General features: G+C 51.4%; 7 protein-coding genes across 7 annotated transcripts; all 7 read right to left on the bottom strand.

Annotated features, from left to right (window-relative positions):
* Nucleotides 1–1,394: 1,394 nt before the first annotated feature.
* Nucleotides 1,395–2,386, bottom strand: AA0111_g10842 (hypothetical protein; the record flags this gene model as incomplete). The annotated part of the gene is made up of 2 exons (XM_028644640.1): nucleotides 1,395–2,260; nucleotides 2,308–2,386. 2 exons carry the CDS (start codon nucleotides 2,384–2,386, stop codon nucleotides 1,395–1,397), a joined length of 945 nt encoding a protein of 314 aa, XP_028501554.1.
* Nucleotides 2,387–3,345: 959 nt separating this feature from the next.
* Nucleotides 3,346–4,307, bottom strand: AA0111_g10841 (hypothetical protein; the record flags this gene model as incomplete). The annotated part of the gene is made up of 2 exons (XM_028644639.1): nucleotides 3,346–4,217; nucleotides 4,274–4,307. 2 exons carry the CDS (start codon nucleotides 4,305–4,307, stop codon nucleotides 3,346–3,348), a joined length of 906 nt encoding a protein of 301 aa, XP_028501557.1.
* A 261-nt stretch (nucleotides 4,308–4,568) lies between these two features.
* Nucleotides 4,569–6,554, bottom strand: AA0111_g10840 (FAD-binding monooxygenase; the record flags this gene model as incomplete). Its single annotated transcript, XM_028644638.1, has 2 exons — nucleotides 4,569–6,171; nucleotides 6,226–6,554. The coding sequence occupies 2 exons, from the start codon at nucleotides 6,552–6,554 to the stop codon at nucleotides 4,569–4,571; spliced, it is 1,932 nt and encodes a 643-aa protein (XP_028501556.1).
* A 5,349-nt stretch (nucleotides 6,555–11,903) lies between these two features.
* Nucleotides 11,904–13,757, bottom strand: AA0111_g10839 (hypothetical protein; the record flags this gene model as incomplete). Its single annotated transcript, XM_028644636.1, has 1 exon — nucleotides 11,904–13,757. One exon carries the CDS (start codon nucleotides 13,755–13,757, stop codon nucleotides 11,904–11,906), a length of 1,854 nt encoding a protein of 617 aa, XP_028501545.1.
* A 1,179-nt stretch (nucleotides 13,758–14,936) lies between these two features.
* AA0111_g10838 (hypothetical protein) lies at nucleotides 14,937–16,145 on the bottom strand (the record flags this gene model as incomplete). Its single annotated transcript, XM_028644635.1, has 1 exon — nucleotides 14,937–16,145. One exon carries the CDS (start codon nucleotides 16,143–16,145, stop codon nucleotides 14,937–14,939), a length of 1,209 nt encoding a protein of 402 aa, XP_028501546.1.
* A 3,626-nt stretch (nucleotides 16,146–19,771) lies between these two features.
* Nucleotides 19,772–21,124, bottom strand: AA0111_g10837 (hypothetical protein; the record flags this gene model as incomplete). Its single annotated transcript, XM_028644634.1, has 1 exon — nucleotides 19,772–21,124. One exon carries the CDS (start codon nucleotides 21,122–21,124, stop codon nucleotides 19,772–19,774), a length of 1,353 nt encoding a protein of 450 aa, XP_028501573.1.
* A 671-nt stretch (nucleotides 21,125–21,795) lies between these two features.
* Nucleotides 21,796–22,608, bottom strand: AA0111_g10836 (hypothetical protein; the record flags this gene model as incomplete). The annotated part of the gene is made up of 2 exons (XM_028644633.1): nucleotides 21,796–21,908; nucleotides 22,137–22,608. 2 exons carry the CDS (start codon nucleotides 22,606–22,608, stop codon nucleotides 21,796–21,798), a joined length of 585 nt encoding a protein of 194 aa, XP_028501529.1.
* Nucleotides 22,609–23,394: the final 786 nt, after the last annotated feature.

The raw sequence follows: 23,394 nt of genomic DNA, 5'->3' as shown, positions 1-23,394 counted from the left end.
CCTCTTCCACCTCTTCGTCAACCCCTCCTCGCTGACGTCGCGATGAACATATGATAAACGGCACTCATCCTAGGAAGGTAACCCGCAGGAAACCAAGTCGCTTTCCCGACAGCATCGTCGTATTGATGCTCCGATAACCCTACTCATGACTGGTTCCGGTGAGAAGCCCAGCACCGACCCTGGAGTCTCCGTGGTCTTGTCGCAGAGAAAAGGCGTATTGGCAAGTTGGCAAGCCACCGAAATCTTGGTGTTGCGCCATGTCAAGTGCTTCCACGGCTTATTAGAGCCAGTGCATTGTTGGACTTGGGGCCTAGGCCAAGTAGGCCGAGACAGGTCCAAGATCTTGACCTGGGCCGCATTGCGGGGAAAAGTAGAGACGGCGCGCACGCTTGTGGCACGGATGGGGTGTTAGACGTGCTTTGTCCAGTGCGTGGTTTATGGGTCGCGCTTAGAGCCTCGTGCAGCTGGATGACAGAACTCCGTGGGAAGCTTGTATATGTGGTTTAGCGCAAGGTTTCGTCTCGAGGCCGTTGCTAAGTTGAATGAGCTAAAACTCTTTCCGCTGCGAATTTGACCAATCAAGACGGGGCCAAGTCAGTCCGCCGGGCCTTCATCGTCTTGGCTCTTCATAAATCGTGCGACTGTCCATAACTTTCCTTGGTTTCTCCACGGGGCATACCGGGTTCATTTTTCGGGAAGTGTTGTAGCTGAACATTGTATGCGCCGCGTTGATGGTTCTTGGTATAGCTGCCGTTTAAGCGGTGCCTCAGGTATAGCACCGGTGCAGCTTCCGCGCCAATGCCACGGAGTGGAATCGCAGTGGATATCGTTTCGACCACGTGCTCAAGAGAAAATACCGGGTCGTCCTCGTGATCTTCACGGCCGTGTCGACCTGGTGGGCGGGTGCAAACATGAAGGTAGGTCGACAGAGCGTGCAACGTCCACTACCCCATGGGGGTGGAGCAAAACCGTCTTCCAGCGCGTTGGAAACCTGTGTCGATCGCTACTGTAGGCACGGCCTTCCATCGACAAGTAGTAGCATGAACCAAACGAGGACGTCAGGTCGCTTCTTGCGCAAACAGTCGCGCAATGGCGGCAAGCACCACTACTTATGTCGCCAACGTTACGATGCATCCTACGGAAAAGTATCCGGGATCTTCTCCAAATGACCAGCCGACGCGACACGCGTGCACCAAGAGAGTGGGGACAGTTTGAACTTGAGAGCCATTCAGTCCGCTCACTCCGCTCACACGGCAACGCCAGTCGGGTTTAGAGGAAAGAATTCTAGGTGTCACGAGATTGGCATTAGGACATCTACGAACAAAAACTACATTTTGAACAAAGAACGCCGAGTTCTCTTTACAACGCAAGTCGCTAATTCAATCCCTCAGGCATCAAACCCACGCCTTCAACTCCTTTTCGGTCCACTCCCATAGCTCCTTCGCAAGCGCTTGATCCCTCCCACGCTTCGTACTCGGCGTCGTCTTCACACCCACGGGCTCGTAATAAGCGCCATTTACCAAGTTCTCCTTCTTGGTGGTGGCCGCCCACGTCTGATTATATGCCCCTTGCTCCGTATCCAGCCAATTCCCACCCGAAACGAGATTCACGATCTGACGGTCCATGAAATTTGTGCTCGCAAAGATGTCTGTCTTGATGAAGCCCGGATGAACCGCGACGGATGTAATGCTAGGATGATGAGCAGCTAACTCCGTGGCGTAAAGCAGGTTCGCTAGCTTGGACTGCGAATAGCAGATCCACTTGTTCAGTGCGAAGAATGACCCGTAGTTTGCGCCCTTGGTCTTCAGTTTCTGGAACTCGATGCCGGTGGAAGGTATGTTGTTTTTATAAGCAACCGATGAGAGGTTGACGATGCGGACATCGGCGTTGGGCTGCGCTGCAGTCTCGAGCATGAGGGGTAAGAGTAGCTTCATGAGCAGCGCATGGCCAAGGTGGTTTGTCGCAAATTGGATTTCGTACCCGTCCTTGCTCACGCTATTTGGCACGGCCATGATACCTGCGTTGCACATCAGAACATCGAGACGATCTGTGGACGACAGAATCTGCTTGGCGGCAGATTGAACAGAGGTGAGGCTGGCCAGGTCGCACTCAACGAAAGTGACTTTGGTAGAAGGCGAGGCTTGCGCAATCTTAGAGATAAGGTCATCCGCACGAGCTTTGTTGCGACCGCTGAAGAGGATATGTGCTGGGTTGTGAGATGCTATAAAAGAGATTGATGATGCACCAAGACCGTTGGTGCCTGTGAAAGTTAGCGGGAGATAATCGGAGTTCAAGAACGCTACTTACCACCAGTAATCAGGAACACTCGGCCAGATAGACTGGGGATATCGGATACAGGCTTGTACTTGATATTGGCGGCAGCCATTATAACAAGAAGATTTCTTCGAATGCGATGTGAAGTAACAGGTTGGGCGTTTTGTGACGCAGTTGTGGAGTTGTTGGCAAATCTGGGATGCTGAGCGGTGAGTGTCGCAGCATGCCATTCATATACTGCATCTCTGGCGCCTCCATCTCCATGATGGCTGGCCTAAGATGCGATGTCTAGATGGTTGTCGGCACAATCTCAACAGCGCTCCAACGATTATGCAAGTAATGTGGCTGCACCGTCATAAGGCTACGGCCGTTGCTGCTAGCGAACCGCCACCACAAGCAACCCCCGCCGTAACATTGCGCCGATTCACATAAATATTGAACGCAATCCCCGCGCAGTAAATACGTTAAACTCCGAGTTCGTTTGCACTTGACGTTGTTCTATTCCTAGGGCATCTGCATCGCTGTCATTCTCCTGTTTCGTTGTCGTTCATCCGTTTGTTGTTCGCCGCAGGCAAAGCTGACCAACAACGCAAGCCACCTAATCAACAACGAATCATATCAGGACGGTTGCTCACGCTTCGATGTGCACCCAATTATTGATCAATCACTGAAATCTATCGAGGATCGCTTTTGCGGCGACAATGTTCGGGCTTAGGATCAGTTGGATGTGTCTGGCATACCGACAATCGCCTTGACTGTCCGTTTGAATCGGATTTACGCCTCAACCCCGCAGGAAAACCAAAAGAAAAGGTCAAGAGGTAGTTGAAGGGATAAAACATCATTGACAGGTTGCTGACTGCATATCTAGTGCTCTACGAAATGAAGGCAGAGAAGGAACTCTACCAGATTTTCGGGACTGGTGATGTGCTGCCAGCATCGCTGCTGACACGACTGCTACAAAAGAAAAAGATCGAAAAAGGTTGTTTCTAGCGGTTCTACGTTGGTACTCCGTCACAATACAATTCGTGAGCAAGAAGATAACCTCTCTCCACCTTTGCTTTAGGAGTCGTCTTATTGAGTCTTAGCCTCCTTCATCACATACCCTACCCTTGGAAAATGTAGCCTCACACCACTTTCCAACTGTAATACCGCCTCTCTTCCATTAAGTCCAACCAATTCCCCCTTTTGTGGATGTGCACCAGGGTCCGCATCAGCGCTTTCCACCGTGATCTCAGTCCCCTCCGCAATACCAATCAGGTCCGTCGAATCCACACCTATTTCTTGCGCTGAGTAATTCGCACTCTTAATCGTCTTGTGCACCTGTTCTGGGTCAACCTCCGTGAACTCCGCCTTTGGCCATTTGGAGATCCATTCATATATCCGTGGAAAATCATTCTCACTGAAACCGGCTTCGTTAATCAGACCCTGCACTTTCAGCGCGAATTCCATCGCGAATCCAACGTGTAGATCAGCAAGCGTGAACGAGTCCCCGTCTATGTATTGTCCCGGACCGGCGAGGAATTCAGTCTCGATGATGTGGAACTTGGCTCGAACTTCCGCCAACCCACTTGGTCTTAGCGAAGCATAATCCGGATGCTTGAGTATCTGAAAGATGGTGATGCGGTCTTTGATGGCATCTGGTGTTAGCATCGCAGAAGGTATGACTTTGAGGACGCTGTCGAAAAGGGCGATGCCAAAAGCTTCGTATGCTTTGTCTGCAGGCGAGGTCGGGAGGATATCGAATTTCTCCTGGAGGGTAGATATGATGAGCGAGCTATCGCAGTAGATGTCTTTCCCGATAGCAAGGAGCGGGACGCGGCGATACGTAATTGAGAGGCTTTCCAAAATCGGCCGAGGGATCACTATGGGCTGAAGGCTGCGCTGAAATGGCATCTTGCTGGAAGCCAGTAAGGTTCTAGTCTTGTAGCCATAGGGTGACATATCTTGGGAGTGTCAGTCTTTGTGTTTGTTCCTGAGAGATGCCTGAGTAGACACATACCATAATCGAAAGCTATGATGGGATCGCTGGCCATTGCGAAGTCCGAGAGTATGGACGATCGATTGAGGTTTTTGTGAGTAGAAAATATCAAGGGGGAGGAGCAGTATATCGAGGGTGTATGTAGATTAGTCTTGAAGGGACTAGTAGCTAGTGTCCTATGCTCCGGCGCTATCCATCTGTGGGGTTCACTACCGAATTAGTCATCACAAGCATTTCTTCTCGTAACACTGGCTCGGAGAATATCGCACTTGTTGCACATGACTCTTCATACAGAAGCAAATCTATACTACGATCCTTATGCCTGCGCCGAAACTACCTCAATAGTAAAACCTTGAAGATTTTTGTTGGTAGCATAATCCTCAGCCATCTCTCTATAATCCACCGGCCCACCACCCCACGGTGCCTTCTTCCCTTGCTGGAGACGCTGCTCCTGGGTTTTCGGTTCTCTGCTTTTGAGGGTTGCCATACCTTCGCCATTGAAGTAGCCGGGCGTGCATGAAGACATGGCGGCGAACCAGGTCGCTCTCTTCGCGACTTCGAGACCATACTCGTGTTCCGCCTCCTTCGAAGCTTCGATAACGAATCTTTGGCCTTGACCAATCTGCTTTTGTGCTTTGGTCACGATCTTTGCAACGAGTGTAGCCTCGTTATCCATGCTCGACGTATGGTTCCACGAAGCCGACGAACCATGGAAGAAGCCGAAGAGATTGGGAAAACCAGGCATCGTGACGCCCAAGAATGTTCCAGCATCGGGAGAATGGCAATACTCCTTCATTGTGAGCCCTTCGCGTCCTTTGATAATAATACGACTCTTCTCGGAGGGGTCCATGTCTGGATCAACCGTAAATCCGGTAGCGAGAATAAGAGCATCGATCTCGTAGTCGATGCCGTTGTATTGAAAACCGTTTTCGGTGTATCGATCGAGACCTTTGCCGTCCGTGTCGATCAACGTAACGTTAGGCTTGTTGAAAGTCTGAAGATATTCATCATGGAAGGAAGGCCGCTTGCACCAGCTTCCATACCATGCTTTCAACTTTTCAGCAGTATGTTTGTCTTTGACAATCTTGTCGACGTGTTTTCGCAGGGACTCAGTGCGCGCAAGATCTAGCGTATAAAGGTCCTTGATATGCTCTTCGACCTCATTGGGAGCGACAAGCTTTGACTTGGAACCCAGAAAGCCAGATCCAGCCGGAGTCGCCGTCCAGCCATCATTTACCAGATCAGGGCCATATCCCTTGCTGTTACTGACGTACGCATCGAATGCCAACCTCCGTTTCTTCTGCCATCCTTTCTCGCTCGTCATCTTGGCCCAATACTCTGGATCAGTCTCCGCTTGGTTGCGGGGCCCTACATGCGTCGCTGTCCTTTGCACAACATATACCTGGTCAGCCCACTTTGCCAGCTCAGGTACAATCTGGATAGCAGTTGCCCCAGTACCAATAATCGCGACACGCTTTCCTCGGAGCTTTTCTAGATCAGGTTTCTCTTGAGTCCCGCCGGTATACTCATAGTCCCAGCGGGCGGAATGAAACACGTGTTTCTTTCGGTGAAGGTCTTCGAATCCCAGAAGGTCAGGCATCTTTGGTAGTATGAAAGGAGCACTGGACATCATGATATACTCGGCGTATACAGTGAATGTCGTTGACGTCGATGGGTCCCCCACGGTACGTGTCATGGTGACGACCCAGAGTTTCTTTCCCTCGTCCCAGATCTGCGAATCGATGCTGGTGCAGAACTGCCCCCGAATCCCAAAGTGGTCGGCGCTTCGCTCAATCTGGCGTCTGATCTCATGGCCGTACGAGTATTTGTGGCGAGGTTGGTAACCTGTTTCTTCAAGGAAAGGAATGTAGCAATAGCCTTCGACATCGCACATGACTCCAGGGTATCGATTGTAGTACCTATCACACTTGTAAGTGATTGCTCTCGGTCAGAAGTGAACAGCATCTCCATACCACGTGCCGCCAAATCCTCCAGCAACGTCAACACATACGACATCCTTGCTGCTGATACCAGCCTCGATGAGGCGTCCCCCAAAGACAACACCGTTGATACCAGCACCAGTGATGAGGTATTTGATGTTGGTACCGTCTTTCAGAGGAGGGTCGTTGACTCGCGGATCACTATAATCCACCCAAGGGTCCTTGTCAAGATCTTGGAGACCTTGCGATCGGAAATTGACATATTGCTTCTGACCAGAGTGTTTCAGGCGTTTGTCCCGTTCCTCTGCATATTTATCGAGCAGTGCTTCGCTGAAATCTTGTAGAGGTCGAATTGATGCCATCGTGACAATAGAGCAATCGCAATGGCAAGTATAATTCGAGGAGTATTATGATAAAGAGTTGGTCTTTGGACTGTAATTTGTGTAACAGTATTGAGAAGATGTTGAATTTGAAGAACTAAGCAGCAGCGCGTCTACCTGAGTTATAATCAACGTTTCCTCCCTTGATAACGGAAACGGACACTATGTCTTCCGTTCACTTCTTGTAGACAACCTCCACATAACCTCTGCAGCCATACGCACGTAATGTGGATCTAAGAACCCGGGCCAAGGCAGGCCATGCTACGGGCACACTTACGATCTCCCTTCTTACTGTCAATGGCCGCTGACTGGGTTCCTTACAGTCGAAGTATGATGAACGTAGAAAGTTGCTCCGCAAGGACCGTATAGCTTTGCGTATAAGGTGGGGTCATAAGAAGGGCCGATCCGAAGTTGATTCGCGATTAGTCGTCAACGAATTCTACTGGGAACGTCTCTCTTCTAATGGGGCAAGGTAAAACATTCGAAAGCACTAAGCCACTTTGTGCTGTGTGAAACACACTTAGGCTGATCTGATCACGGAAAAGGGTTTTTTGGTCTTCCGATTGTTCTTGGCTGGTATGTTGTCTCTCGGAGCGCTTCGTATCCGCGGTCCTTTCTAGCGGCGGATGCATTCTGGAATGTGTACCTTTGGTGGCGAAGGCAAGGCCAAGGCGGAGACGAAGGCGGAGTCGGAGGGTGAAGTAGATCCCGACTTGATGCTCTGCGAACATACGGTTACTAACTCGGAAAATGCCCAAGATTCGACACCATGCCTTCGGCTTCGTGAATACCCCATCCAGGTGATTGAGAAAAGTCGAGGACGATAGACCTCAGGTTTTCATTGCGATAACAGTCGGGCTACATGACATGCGTACAACGTATTATAAGAATTAGATGTGGTACGCACTACCTAACGACCAAAGTATCATCCGTACTCGTCCGTTTTGTTCTTCGCCGTCCTCGTCACCCTTGCTGTCATTGTAACCCTAATTACAACCATAGGCTAGCTCAACTGCAACATCATCTGAGACGCAATAGCGATATTAATTCCAAAGAAGAGGCTGCGATGTCGTGCTGTAAGCTGGGCACTATACTTTCCGCGCACCCCACCACAATCGCGATCTCCACACTCAACGCGCGACAACGCAACCACAACGTACTCAATATGGCTGATCGCGAGCTCCTTATACAATCTGCTATCGCTGATCTTGATGCTGGCATTTTTACGAGCCAGCGACAAGCTTGTCGGGCGTACAATATACCTGAATCGACGCTGCGCGGCCGCCGAGCAGGTCAACAACGCCACGCGATAGCTCATCAGCAACAACAGCGACTGACTCCGGAACAAGAGTAGTTTCTTGTTGACTGGATAATAGATGAGGATCTTCGCGCTCATCCGCCATCTCATGGGCGTGTACGAGAGATGGCTACCCGGATTCTCCGCATGAATAACGATCATGAGCCTCTTGGCCATCTCTGGGTCACTAACTTCCTTTGGCGCAATCCACGTGTACACTCTATTGTCGGTCGATCGATCGAAGCCTCGCGCGCTAAGGCAGCTACTCTAGAACTAATACGCGACTTTCTAGAGTTGTTTAAGCGCACAAGACTGCGGCTCAATATACCACCTAAAGCGATATAGAATATAGATAAGACTGGGCTTGCACTAGGTGTATGTAACAATAGCTAGGTCATCGCGTTATTACACAAGAAGAAGGCTTACAAGAAAACGCTAGAGAATCGCGAGTAGGTGTTGATCGTAGAGTGCGTATCTGCGATAGGCCAGCGTCTCCGTCCCGCAGTAATTTTTAAGGGAAAACATCTACAAACAACCTAGTTTCCGCCTAAATTAATACCAGACTAGTTCTATACATCATCAGAGAATAGATGGACGTCTAACAACGTCGCGATAGAGTGGCTCAACCGCTGTTTTATCCCAGAATCAGCGTTATTACTTAGAGTAAACCGCTTAACGTAGTTCACAAGCGAGTGACGCACCCAAGCGAGTGACGCACTTTTGCCAAGACCTCACCAAAACCACGACTGCGCACGACAGTGCAGCACCGTATAGAACTGTAATCAGAAATCGTAATAGACCATTCTACTCAGAATCTACTACTATATCTTGCTTGCATGTGCGCGAGTTGTGACCAGCCTCGCCGCAGCGTCTACAGCGTCTTTGCGACGGTTCGCCCACCTCAACGCGCACCCTCTTCTTCGCCTTCTTCCTATCGCTGCGCGCCCCAAACTCCTTTAGAGTTGTAAGTCGAAGACCTTCCTCTACTTTAAGGGTTCCCTCCTTCTGTACTCGCTTTCTTTTATACAATTTACGTCGCGTAGCGGCCTCGTTAGCTGCTTTAAGCTCAGCAATACGCTTTTGCGACAACACTAAAGCATGCGCCATTATCTCTGCGCCTTTAGAGAGGCTTTTCACCGCCTCAACTATTAAAGTAGGTAAGCTGTCTACATGCCTCTGAAACCTCTCAAGAACTAGCTTTGTTTAAGACCCTAACTCTAGGGTATTGCTTAGGGTTTGCGACTGCCAGGGACCGTCCTCGACGGTGGGTAACAGTAGAGTACGCAGGCGGACGTCGAGCATCGATATAACAGCGTCTAGATTAAATAGAACTAAGCCAGCGCCTCAGAAGCCTCCTAGGATATTGCTCTTTGTAATTGAGACGTTTTGAGCGGCAATAAAGCACGGCAAGAACTCTGTTTTAGTAATGTGGGTAATCTTGTTGCGCATCAGCTTCTCGGCTTAGCACCTATACGCCTTCTTTAGCGGCGCAAAACAGCCAACGTCAAGCGGCTGCAGCAAGTGCGAGGAGTGTGGAGGCATACAGAGGGTGATTATCTTCTTCTCCTCGCAGAGCTAGTAGAAATCGATCGAGCTGTGGCTCTCGTGACCGTCAAGAACTAGCAGGCGGTAACTGCTAATAACCCTCCCCTTTGTATGCCTGTCAAAGTGCTCTAACTACTTGATACTAAGCTTGTTTGTCGTCTAGCCGTTCTCAGAGACTGCAATTACCTAGTCTCGAGGCAGGTTTTCCTCTTTATACTAGGCGGAGAGGTAGTGCTTGCCTTAGAAGATGATAAAAGGTAGAATCGCCCACCCCGTCGCGTCTATGCCCTGGATAGCTGTGACCCACTCCCGGTTGCCCTGCTGAACAGTTTTGGGCCGTCCTCGACGGTCTGCTGCTGTAACTACCGAGCTAGTCGATATTACGCCTATCATAAAGCCAGTCTCATTAAAGTTGTACGTGTCTTCGTCCTAGATGCCGTACTTCGCCTTCGTATTCTGTACTAGGCGGAACCAGCCTTGAATAACCTCAGGATCTTCGCAGAGGGCTCTACTATAGTCGTACTTTCGATTAAACTTAGTTTTAAGCTCAGAACGACGATTTACGAAGTTTGCAGCCTAGTTCTTGCTAACTAGCTTCTAATTGCGGATCTCAAGTAAAGAACTGGCCATCTCTTCAACATCAGCGAGCCTAGGCGGATATCCTTGCTCTACTAGCTTAAGAACATGTTTAACAATCGCTATCTCTTTAGATCCTCGAAGAGCTATTGAGTTGGGCGCGCAATCGCGTCGTTGAGGCGTCCCAGCGAGTCGCCTTCGTAGTGTTGCTTCAGAGACGCTATAGATAGCTCTAGCGCGTCGCGTTGTTAGTGACGCGTCTCTTTGGATAGCCTGTATCGCAAGCTGTATATCCGCTTTGTTTGAGATTGTTTTTACGCTGTTGCGTTGAGGCATTACGACTTGATTGAAGTTTGGTGAGGTCTTGGCAAAAGTGCGTCACTCGCTTGGGTGCGTCACTCGCTTGTGAACTACGTTACTTCTTCTTGACGGGCATGAATCCCACAGTCAAGACGACTTCATGATAGCTTGCTACATAAGCAAGATACACGTACTCTATCTTCCACTACACTTATCTTATATACTCCAGCTATTAGATCTCGCTCCTTTCTCAGTTGTTAAGTCGTCCTATCGCAAGCAGATCGCTGCTCTCTCCAGCCTTGACGACGCAGCTCCAATTAAGAAACAGAGTTTCATCTTACTATACGATAAAGCTCGACGCGCTGGGCTATCGCGATCAGTAATACAAGCTGGATGGAGAGCTACAGGGCTCGTGCCGTACAACCTAGAGCAAGTACTCGCATCATCACAAGTTCAAGGCCGCCTAGTTACTCCACCAGCAGTTATACAACCAGCTAGTATGCTAGATACAATTATTACAACTCCACGACGTTCTCAAGACCTATACAAGTCCTGTCGGCAGCTTGAGCGATTAGAGTGTCTATCGCGGAGTACTAGGATGCTGATCGCTAAGGCAGGCAAAGCAATTGCGATGGCAAATACTCGCGCAGCTGAGCTGCAATCTCTTAATACTTAACTCTAATATTGAGTTGATATAATTGCAGCTACAAAGAAAAGAAAACGGATTCCTGTTGACTAGAATGAGCGTTTTAAGAATATCGAAGCGATTAAGCTTACTGTAGAAGCTGCAGCTATACAAACAGCGAAAACAGTACGAGGACTACATACAACATCTGCTACAACTACAGCAATAGCTTCTTCTAACTCTGTATTTACTTCTATGTGTAATAAGTGGCAAATATAATCGCTGTTGTTGAGTTATCCAACGTTACAACCAGAGATCGTGATTGTGGTGGGGTGCGCGGGAAGTATAGTGCGCGGAAAGTATAGTGCCCAGCTTATAAGCTCGCGTGTATGTTCTGTTTCTGTTAGCAGCCAAGTAATTTGCCCATCTTTTACTGCCTTTGGTAGTCTCGGGAGATGGAGTACTTCTTAAAAGGATACTTGAATGCCTGCCACACCTCTCACTCAATCCCATCCTTTGTATACCTTTGGTTCATTCCATCACTTCCCGGTGTTGTTTTGAAATCACTGGACAAATAACATGTTATTCACGCAAGGTCCGCACTCCAAACCCTGGATCCGGCGATGACACTCACGTCTCGCATGGCTGAACTCTTATGAGAGTGCTTTAAATTAGAGATTCATGCTGGCTCATCCAATTCACGGGTTCCGACCAAGGTTCCGTCTCTAGCTCGTAAGAGATTCCGAGTCGGCGTCTGGGACTGCACAGAGATCAAAATCAGTTTGTTGTGTGAAAAAATAGGATATATATGTATGTGTAATATAGCATACACACTATCAGATAAAAAAGGGTCGCATGACATTCGAATGTGTAGCATAAAAAAGACTCTATGCAGACCAGTAGTAAACCCTACAACTCCATCGCTATATGCAAGTCCATTATGCGCAATCTTTAACAACATAACCGTAAGACCTCTCCTCCTGCTCTGCTATCTCACCCTTAGACGTTTTCCAGCAGGCTCCGTATGTTCTACCTCTTGACGAGCCGTCGTGTTCGAAGTTGACCCCGCCCAAAACGTTCCATTACCAACAACAGACTGCGCAGTCGTGACAGTGCCACTCCGCTCCACCTCGACATCATCACTCTCAATCGATGCAGTCGGACGAGGTTTCCGCGGCGCCTCGATAGAAAACGAGAGCAGCTCTCGATTCGACCTGCGCGACTTGGTCTTGGCTCTCTCGGCCTTCTCATTCTTCCTGTCATGCTTGTCGCCGCCCGTATTGCCTTGCTCAGGCGTTCTCTTCTTCTCCCCCTTCCCATCTGCTGCATCTCCCTCTTCTTCAACGATTTCCTCACTGTAATTCCACATCAACCCCAGCTCGCCCCTCACAAGCGCCGTACTCCAAAGACTAATCAACACACCAGGCACCAGCCAAAGTAGTGCTGGCTGCGCATGATTCATAAGATGGAGTGCGCATAACGTAGCAACCAAACCGCCCACGTAACCTATCAGCGCAGCGTTGAAGTAGACTTTGGGAAAAGTGAATGGCGCCTCTTCGTTCCCCTCTCCGCCTTGATGCGTCCTCGAAGCAGCATCGGTAGGAGAAGTAGGATTCCACAGCGGCCTCCCCATGAAGGAATGTGTCCAGAAATGATCACTCCACCGACCCGCAAGAGGGTGGTATTCCGCCTTGACAACAGTTTCTTCGTCTCCCCCACTCTCACCAGTCTTTGCAGACACGCGCTTCTGCCTCCTCAGATAGAACAGGTACAAATCGAACCTTAGCGCCAGCCCCACCATCAAGCCTGGTATGACGATATCGCCTAGCCCAAGCATAGCAGCCGTGTTCCTGCCCCCGGGTTTAGGAAACATGAGTTTGATAGGTACATCGAGCTTCGTCGCGACAGTAACCATGAGCGGGGTGAAGAAAACCATGTAGATGTCGTAAAAGAAGAGCCCGACCAAAATCGCGCTGCCCGTGAAGAAGGTCGTGGGAGAGATCATCTGCAGGGAGCCGTAGCAGAAGCTGAAGCCGAGTAGATTGGTCAGATACCATGGTTTATCCACGAGGTTGAAGTAGAGGATGGTAGAGAGTGCAACGGCAGCACCGACCATGGTGTGCGCGCTGATTCTGAGCTTCCCGAAGAGGGCGCCGTGTGTGTGCAGTTTGAGCGTCCACTTGCGACTCGGCATTGCGCGGTCGGCCCAGAGCCATTCTTTTGCGGCTTGCGACAGTGGTATGCGTGCGAGGAAGCCGGGTAAGGGGGTTGAAAGAGTTTGGCTGGCGCTGGAGGTGCCGGCGACTGGTACGGCGAGGGCGTCGCTGGCGTGGACGTGGTAGAGAGCGCCGGCGAGGGCGTGTCGACGTGGGAAGATGATGGAGTGGCCGATGTCGAGGACGTCTGATACTAGCGTTGTTACTGCTGCGACGCCGAAGATGGCGAAGTAGGCGTTGAGGGCTTGGTTCAGGATGGTGGGGTCTTCGAGCCATTTGATGAGGAAGTACAGTGTTGCCAGGGCTATTCCGGCGAAGAGGGGGAAGAGGATGATGTCCTTGTTGGTGAGGCCTTCCATTTCGTGCGTGGGTTCTTCTGCCTCATCTTCGCTGTCCGTGTCCTCGTCCTCGCCCTCGCCCTCGCGCCGTGTCTTTTCCTTTCCTTTTTTGGTGGGTTTCGCAGCGGTCGAGGGCCGGGTGAGGGATGCGTGGGATGCGGCGTAGATGGGGAACAGAGACGCGAGGATCATGTGAACGTAGACTGGCAAGAGCGGCTGCACCTTGGAGAAGGCATAGGCGGCGTTTCCGAGGGCCAGGGCCACAAGGCTGGGCTCCGAGTCTGCCATGGTGGGCAGAGTGCGCGGTTGAAGTGGGAGTGGGAGTGGTGGGGAAGGTTTTGGTGAATTTGCGGCGTGATAGCCATAGGTCGCTTGCAGTCAAAGTAACTGGAACTTCAACCTTCAACGTGTCCTATACCTTGACCCGCCTACAATGGCAAAGAGCGTCAGTGCAGTCAAAGGCAATCAGGCAAAACCGCAGGAAAATCCATGAAGCCAAGTGCGTTGCCTCTTCACACAGCTGCGCGTGTCATGTTTGCTCTCGCGGCACAGTCGCGTTCCTCGCCATGCAAAAGCCGCGTCGCGCAAACCAATCAAACATGACGTCGCCGCATTCCTCCAAACCCCCCGATCGCCACCCATGCAGCTCCAGCCCGTCTCCAGATCGACACACGCCGTCTGCACGAGCGGGACCTTGCATATAGTCCCCCTTCTTCACCGCTCACAATCTACTAATCAAAATACCCGTGCTCGCACTGCCGTTGTCTCATGATTCAGATCCCTTCCTGCTCAACCCAGGTACTCGGTATGGCAGCTTCCCAGCCCTATCTCAGCATCACATGTACCTCAACAAGGTGCAGAGAAAAGCAAGACGCGCGCAAATGATTTTTTGTGTATTGCTACCAGATGTGTCTTGTACGTTGTTGTGTGCAAATGTATGCTGTGTGTTTCTTCTCAGACTGACCCATGCCGAAATTTACTACCCTCTTCCGTGCTGTCATTCTGTCTTCGCTACTTGTGTACCCCTACTTCTCACAACCGAAAAAATATGCTAGCCTCCCCCAAACTCCTCTCTCTCGCTAGATTAAAAGAATGGAATTCGTGTCGCGTACACTCGTCCTGTGTTCCAAGTAGACGCCTGACAACTCAAAAGTAAAAACCGCTTGTTCGTCGTAGAATAGAAAAGTGGACAAAATCAAACTCTGCCGAACCAAGCCACAACCGCAGACATAAGAAAAGGCTAAGCAGTCTTGTATGAAACGCCCAGAGATACCGGATTACAAGAGGGATATTTATAGGATCAAAAGACAAGGAAGAAGAAATGTGCAAAACCGAAGGAGAGGGCCGTTGGCATGTGGCGCAGACCAGCTGGACCACAGGCGCTTTTGGCAACATGAACGACGACAACACCTCCAAACGCGCGCGCTAGTAAGACAAGAAGATCGAAAACAAGGCGTGGTAACGCAATCAGCAAGGTGTAAGTCTGCTGGACACGTTAAAATCGCGGAGCATATCGAAAGACATGCCATCGACGTTGACGCGGTGCTGCGATTCAACATACACGTCGTGTACGTTGGAAAATGCATTCCCCTCCCAAGGCGACACGGCGGTAAGCCTCTTGTTGTGTGGATGCGGGGGCGTGACAGCCGCAATCACCCTTTCCTTCATTTGCGGCGTGATAGCCACAGGTCGCTTGCAGTCAAAGTAACTGGAACTCGACACCGAAGACGACGTGTACGAAGGCGCTGACGTGGAAGTGAGCTGAGGCTGAGAGGGGCAAGACGAAGAGGGGTAGTCGTGTTGGTGTGCAGCGTCGTCGTCGTCGTCATCGTCATCATCGTGTTCTTGCTCATCGGGTGACGAACGAGGTAGTGCTGACGGGTCGGGAAACTTGAAGGCTTTAGCCGTAGTGGGCTCTGACTCTTCTTCTAGCGGCGTTGATGAAAATAGAAACGACGAGTTGTTATGCGAGGTTTCATAGTAGCCTAAGATGGATGGCGTGTACTTGCTTCCCTTGGAGTTGCATGCCGAAGTGGGCAATGCATATTCCGGTAGGGGGAGCGCTTCGTCGTCTGTCTCGTCGTCGGTGGAGCTCCAGGCGGAGAATTGGCTTTTCATCGGTGGTCGCACCGGGGGTATCTCGATTGCCTTTGGGGCCTCGAATTGTCGCCGACCGGATGGGTTCGGTGACGGAGGGGTCTGCATGGGAAACGATAGATCCGGGCATGATCGGGGGGAAAGGGATGATGTGGGGCGATGATTGGATTGGTACGTTGGTATCGACTTGAGCTGGTTCTTGATGAAAGCGGCAAGGTTGGCGGAATAGTCGCCTAGCGTTGGTGAGAGATTCCGAGGCTCCCTATCGTTCACATGCGGCACTACGGTTGAAGTGCTGTGATCTGTGGCATCGGATGGGACCCGAGAGTGCAACGAGTATTTTGGGTCAAAGGGGGATGGTTGATCCTGAGGCGTGGGCAGGGCGGCGAGTCCTTCTAGGAACTTGATGTGGTCTTGGGGGTTGAAGAGGCGGTTGACTTCATCGTCAACCGACTGGTTGCGTCGAGCTCGGCGTTTCCGAACTGCGGCTCTGCCCTCTGCCAGAATGAGGAGTGCTTCTGGCGTTGAGCATCCCAGAGCCTCGACAATGGGGAACGAGTTACTTCTTTGTCTCTGCATGCTGTGTCGAGGACTCGCCCTGCGAGGGGATGGCGAAGACTGTCGGTTTTCCATGGTATGTATTAGTCCGGATAGAGCGGATTGCTGTGCTAGTTCATGGCCGCAGGAGCCGCGGAGCAAGTCGAGAGGGAGTGCAGAACCCTAAATACACAGTGCAGTCTCAAGGGGTTCCGGAAGTTGTAACGATGATGGCTCGTCGAGACAAAAGGAAAAGAGAAGCTGCCGCGTGTAAAACGGATGGCAAGGCTACTTTGAAGCCAGAAAAACGGTCGACGGATCAGGTCAGGATGGCATTAGTGGCCCATCTCGCTTCCCACTCCCCAGGCAGCCCTAGCTCGACAAGAGATGCTATGGGTCCCAAGCGGAAAAGTACGAGTTGGCAGGCAGCTGGACGGGCACATGACGTTTACAGCCTTGGACCATCGACATGGGTGGGTCTTGCACGGCCTTGGAAAGGCGCAGAAAGAAGGATGAACTATGCTGCACCCCTGGATGGCGCGCACCCATCTGCCGGATCCCGCTCGCGTTTCGCACAACGGCCCAATCAGCGGATAGAGGGCGTACGGCCTGTCATGCGCCGTCCGCTACCGGTCGTGGCAACAGCACCGGATTCTCCGTTTTGCCATGGGGTGTTCGCGTTGTAGCGCTTGATGGTGAGAAAATTCACAGCCTCTCAGCGTCGTGGGAAGCCATGTTTAGCAGTGCCGCGACAGCCTGCGTGAACTATCGTACCCACTTCAAACGAGGCCTGTTTGCGTGAGGTGGTGGTGATCATGATCGACGCTACCCTTGCTTTTTGCCTCTCTCAGGTGTTTCTCTAATGCCTGATCAGCCCTGCCGGTGATGCGTTTTGAGCCCGACGATCTGTTCTGACTGGACGGCAGCCAGCATAGCTGAGATTCAAGTGCGATCGATCAGCGCTGGCCACGCAAGCGGAGAATCCTACTGCATCTGCGGGTACCGTTGTCTGACAAACATCTGCTCGTCACGATGTATGAATTGCGCATACAAAATGGATGCATATTCGGGCGTATAATAATTGTCCGAGGTGTGTCAATACCTCCGTGCTAAAGCAGGTACGCCGAAAAAAGAACACGGTCGGACCGACTCGAGACTCGAGCAGACGCGACACTGGTCCGAGCCTGAGCAAAGCATTCGCATCTCGAAACTCGCGATAGAGTTGTATGCCTTCCAGCAACTTAAGAGTCGCACCTCCGAACTGGTGCCTGTTGTCGTCGGACATCCGGTGCCGCGTGGGTGTCGATAGGTCCGACAGTGGCGCAAGAAAGCCGTACAATGGAGGCTGAGGCGCGCACCATAGTTGGTGGCCTACATTGCGGCGGGCACTCTGAAACCCGACAATTCACCTTGTGCACCATTCTGCGACTTGCTGGTAACCTCTACGAACCCTCACCGAACCCTCTTTGTTCACCCTCGCCCTCAATCCTAGCACCCCTCATTTGCTTTTCTCGCCGCCTGCTCAGGCTTTGGCTGCCCTGAATCCCGTGCTAACCCCGTCCAGGCTTCGCTTACTACTTGGGCAGTCACGATATGTCAGGTTTGTTTACAGCTTTGGTCACCCGGGCATCAACACAGCAACATTTTTTCTTCCGCGATTGACATCATCAGGTAATTAACGCGCCGCGGATATGGCAATCTGATGTGCACGGTAGTCCAGGATTTGCCCGAACAATTCCTCTTGACACCTGCGACACCCGGGCCAGTAATGGAACCTTGTCGCCGCCGTCACTACCGCAAAGGGGTGCCAGCAACTCACTTCATCCATGCTCAATGTTGGCATTCCAACAGCGGCTTCCCGGATTGCTTCACTTTCTCATCGGCATCGCTCTTGCGTTTATCGCTGTCTCTCATGTGTTTCACCACCCTCGACGGCAATAGCTCCGCATAACCATATGCATCTGCATCTTCGATTCCAATCCACCACTATCTTCCTCCCCACCGCCACAACCCCATGATCTATTTCGAGACCTATTCGCTCGTTTCGCTTTGCATCGCCCTATCCCCTATCCCATCTCGTAATGCGCACGGCTGCATCCTGAAGCGATTTCCAGGTACTCCGCCGGTTCTTTTTTTCCTTACTCGGCACGATCCGAGACGACCCATGCTGTTCGGCAAATATATTGCGGGCCTTGTTATTCTGTCGGTGTTACCTCTGCTTTTCCTCCTGGCACGCTTCTGCGCAAAGCGGTCACGGCTACTGCCATGGACCATCGACGATACTTTCCTGCTGCTTGCTCTGGTACTGCCCAGCCTTGTAACGAAAGCGAGTGCGATGTCTGACCACATGCATCAGCTCCTCCAATATGTGGTCATGGCAATGTTCATAGTTTGCGAGTCCTTCTGTCTGCAATCAGATGCCATGGCTAATGCAACGAAGCGATGGCTGCTAGTCTTGCCCGTCAGCACACAGTGACAGCTACCATGGCAGACCTCAAGCGAACGCTGATAGTAGGACTATGCTTCTTCCATCCCGGATAGAGCTTACGCATGCAGATACTATGGCTCTTCCGACTTCCCATGGCTATCAGCATCGCCCTCACCCGATGCGCAATCCTCGTCTTCTTCGTCCGAACATTGTACACTAAAACGTACCGCTGGCTTAGACACGGTGGTATTGTTGCACCTCGGACAACCAGGCACTTCCGATACACACGTGTTTATTAATCTGACTTGCAGCACACTTTTGTATCGCTACGGCAATTGCCTTGGGACTTGCGTCCGTGGTCGTCATTGCACTCCACTGCCGTCCGTGGAAACACAACTACCTGATGCCTCTTGAGGATCCGGAACACTGTTTCCGGTTGAAACCGTATGTAGTATCTATAGCGGTACTGGGAGTGGTTCTGGATGCGTCGATCTGGTGTTCACCACACTATGTCGTCTGGCATTTGAGGCTGCGGCGATCGCACAAGCTGGCCGTCTCCTTGATGTTCGCTTTCGGTTTGTTGTGCGAGAAGTACCTATACTTCTCGATCCGCTGGGGCTAACTAACTCAGCAACATATTCATTGGTGGCTTTCGCGTCGACTCACTCGCTGATGTTGCATATCAAGGCGACGTGACATATGGTATAGGCACCACCTTGATGTGGGCAACCGCCCAGATAAGCACTGGGATTATCGTAGCATGCTGCCCTCACCTACGTCCTCTGTTCGAGTGGATCCTCCCTCGCCAGCTCACCCACCTCACCACTCGCAGATCCAATCATTCGGCGTCGAGAGCCTCTAAGGCCTCACAGAAACCTCAAGTCGCGATTTTACCTCCAAGGGACCAGAGCAGAGCCGGTTCCATCACGGTTACAACGGCCATCGCTATTGAGCTCAACGGATATCTGCCACCACTACCAGCACCAGCGGTGAGTATCCACGATGGACAGGTTGACGCGGAGGCCCCAACGTTCAATGTCGAACAAGGACCAGCCAATCGTTTGAGGTTTCTGGCATACTGTTGCGGAGGATCAGCGCGTTGTGGAGGCTGTCTCTGTTAAGCAGAGCTGGGTGTCGATTTCACTCCCGTACATGGCGTGCTAGGTTAAGTCCTTCACTTGTATTGATGTACCCAATAGGATACCTAGTTGGGGACCACAAAGCATACGATAATGTACACTTACTTTTCGAGTAATACGACATAAGTTGACCATCCAGCCGCTTCTAACTGAACAATTCGCTTGCCTCGTAAAGATGCGACTTCTTCAAAACTTTCCTTGAAGTCTGCACCGGTTTCAAGACCAAGCTGGTTTTCACTGTCATCTCCAGCTGCAAACAACACACTCTTAGTCTCTTCTCCCGTTCCACACAATTCAGCAGCCACTAAAAGATGCCCGTGGCCAACCGCCACATCATACACCCTCGCCACCTGTCCATCTATCCTCACATCCAAGCACTTGACAAACTCATCCTGCTCCTCATCAACACCAATCCCTGTGACCGGCGCCTCTACTCCTTCACTAACCTTAAGCACATCTAGTTCCTTACCTGCTCCAGGACACGCCTGGCCCCAAACAAACAGTTCCCCGTCCGAGCTCACCGCAGCACTCATATAACCGCCAGCCGCTACCTTTAGGATGCATGACTCCTCCAGATAAGGCAAGGGCGACATGTCGAACCCGCCATCATGTGACCGGCCTAAGCATTTTGGGTATCTAGGATCACTGGTCGAAGTCCAAACGTGCATATTGGCGTCTAGAGCAGATGTTGTCGTAGCGTTTACGACGTGTTGGGGTGGGGAGGGGGATGTGAATGGGAGGCATGTTACTTCCCGTGCAAGCGAGAAGGGCTGTGGAGCAAAAGAAAGATACCGCCGGAGATGCGAAAAGTTCTCAAAGCGCAGGACCAAGTCTGTGGTTGTGGTTGTTGTAGACGGAGACGCCGTGTAGAGCGATATGCAGCCTGAGGTATCGATCTTCACGTCTGTAATGGTCGCTGTGAAGCCGCTCTCGCTTGCCAGAAAAGTCTGGATTTCTGGCACACCCTCTTCCATTTCGACATCGGTACCGAAAAGGACGATCTTCTGCTCTGGGCGCTCGGTACCAGTACCCGCATCCGCACCCGCACCCCCATCCCCATTACCACTCCTGACAACATACCCCCTCAAACCATCATGCATCACACTACCAAATAACACCGCCTCCGCAAGAGGAGCTGCTCGTTTCAGATCCTCATCTCCAGTCAAACATTCCTTCTGAGCAGTCGTAAGGCCTGTGCCCATGTACTCCAGAACCCACGGCCATGGTTCCTCAACACCACCACTATCCCCACCATCTCCACCATCTCCATCTTCATCTTTATTCTTGCCATGTGCAACAACAGCGTCGCACCATGCCGCCCAAAGCACCTTGAGAGACCGTGCTTCGAGAACGGGTTCAAGCGCGCTAGAAGTTGGGCGGGCAGTATTATTATTGTTGTTGCTGTTGTTGTGTTTCACCTCTCCGCCTCCGAGGACGTACAGTCGCTGCCGCATAACGATCGCGATGGCGCAGATAAGCACGACAAGGAAAAGACGTTGAGACGCCCAACTCAAATAGCCAATGAGACGCGTTACGCCCCTCCCGCGAGCAGCCGTCGTGCGTGGGGTGGATGGTGTCGTAACAAGTGGTCTTGGCGGGACTAGTGGACGGTGGTGGTAGGGAAATGGCTGTTGTTTTGACAGTATTAGCGCGGGCGCGTATGCGTGACGCGGCCTCCACGGTCCCCCGCAAATCTTCCCCTTTGGTCCCACACACGGTGCGCTTCAGTCATGTCTGCGGCCTTCTATTGCGATCAACTTTGTTACCTGTTAACTTTGCGGGACGGGAACCGTTGCGTTATTTTGAAACAGTCTTTTGCAGTCTGTCGTTCTTGAGTGAGTATGACATAGCTTCTATGACGTCGTGAGGAGATTACGATGACATCTGGAGACGAGCATTACAGGGCCTCAGGACCTTAGGCAAGAAACGATATAGGCGACCCCCATGTCAGTCATGCAAGCAAGATTCGCGAGATGAACAGAATCCTTCAACCTGCAGCTATATCGGCTCCTTCAATACCCGTTCTACATCTGGTTTCTTCCCCGCTTCCCTGAAAATCACCCCCGGAAGGAACCTCCTGGCAAATGAGAAGCGCGGAGAGAAGACAACCAAGCTTCATTGCATCTCAGACCAGAACCCAGTGCCACTTCGCCATGCCCAAACGCTGGAAAAAGGAGAACAGCGAGCGCTTCGGTACCAGGCCAGCGTAGGCCGACTGCCACCAGGAAGCGAAGGTACCTGCATTGTGTCGCGTCAGTTTCCGCAAATAGCAAGTCATTCGTAAAGGTACATAGTTTAATAGTTCTCCTGTCAAATTTGCTTTTTCCAAGTTTCCGCGGGACGCATCCTTTCTCGCTTCTGTCGCCCATCATCCCGTCACCTTTTCTCACTCGTCCAACAACATCCGCCTTGATTGGAACTGAGCAATGAAAAAGGCAGAGACGTATGTTTTAAAATAACACGTACCTTGGACTGGCCCCAACTCTGCGAAACCGAGCGCTTCGAGTACCCACGGCGCGACGAGTGCAAGTACGCCCAGGGCAATGACGGTGCACATGACGGGATGCTCGATGACGAAGCCTTGGATGCTTTGCGCTGCTTCCCATGCGCGATGGTAGGCGCTGCGGATAGTTGGGCCGAGTCTCTCGTGCGACGCCTGCAGCGCGGCAGTGAGCTTTTCTAGGACGTATTTGGCCATGTTGGAGCGCCAGCCCGATGCGCCGACGACGGAGTCGAGCTGCATGTGGAGGGCTGGGCCGGTGAGGGACGTGGTCAGGAGGATTGCGATAACATTGTCGGCAGTCTCAGCGGTAAGACGTGAGTTGGATGTAGCGGCGGAGAGTAGCGCGGCTTTTTCGTTGGGATAGGTCTCGTCTTTGGCTTCTGCGGTACCGCAAGGAAGGCATGCGAGGATTGCTTGGAGACGTGCCACTGCCATAGTAGGGGATGATTGTATTTCCTTTGTGGTTTTCGTGGTTGTCGTGCTAATAAGTATTCAGATTTAGCGCTCGTGGCATTGCTGCGCCGCATGGGCGGTGGTGGTGAAGGTGATGTGGGACAGCCTCGTCCAACCGTTTTCTGAACGCCACAAAGATGCGCTGCAGTTGTGGCTATGGATGACATACTGGAAGGCTGCCGGCGAGGCACACTTGACCCTGGAGACTACAGATATCGAGCGACGTTGGAATGATACACAAGGCCGCAGAAAGATCTTCTCAGGTTCAAAGTAAGCGCCCTTGTCAGTCTCTGCGCAGTTCCAATATGCTCCGACACGCAGTCGTACAGCTGAGAGGTACAGAATTTCACAAAACTCATGCTACGCGGAAGGCTTCTGCCATGCAAGCTGAACATGTTCACTCTATCATACGCAGTCACTGAGGGCTACAAGTAAGAAGTGGTTCTGTGCTGTCTCGATTCATGGACTGCCGCCTGCGCAATCGAGATGGAACAGCTGTACTGTCAAACACCCAGAATGAAGGTAAGACTGGAAGATAACGAATATCTCTAAAGGAAGCGGTGTATAGGATTGCGGTCTTTGTGCCGTCAAGCACTCGCCGTGTCATCTGGATATCTTTCACCTGTACCTGATGTAACTCAGCTGCCATTACCTTTACTTTGTCCAGCGATTGGTCAGTACAATACCTTAACGTAACAGGATATCCACCTCTCGTTTACACTTCACTATTTTGCCATCTTCTACAAGTTTCAACAACACTGACCACTG

Source organism: Alternaria arborescens (genome assembly GCF_004154835.1).
Source record: "Alternaria arborescens strain FERA 675 chromosome Unknown contig_40, whole genome shotgun sequence".
Lineage (NCBI taxonomy): Eukaryota > Fungi > Ascomycota > Dothideomycetes > Pleosporales > Pleosporaceae > Alternaria > Alternaria arborescens.
This window is presented reverse-complemented; position numbering and strand designations above follow the sequence as displayed.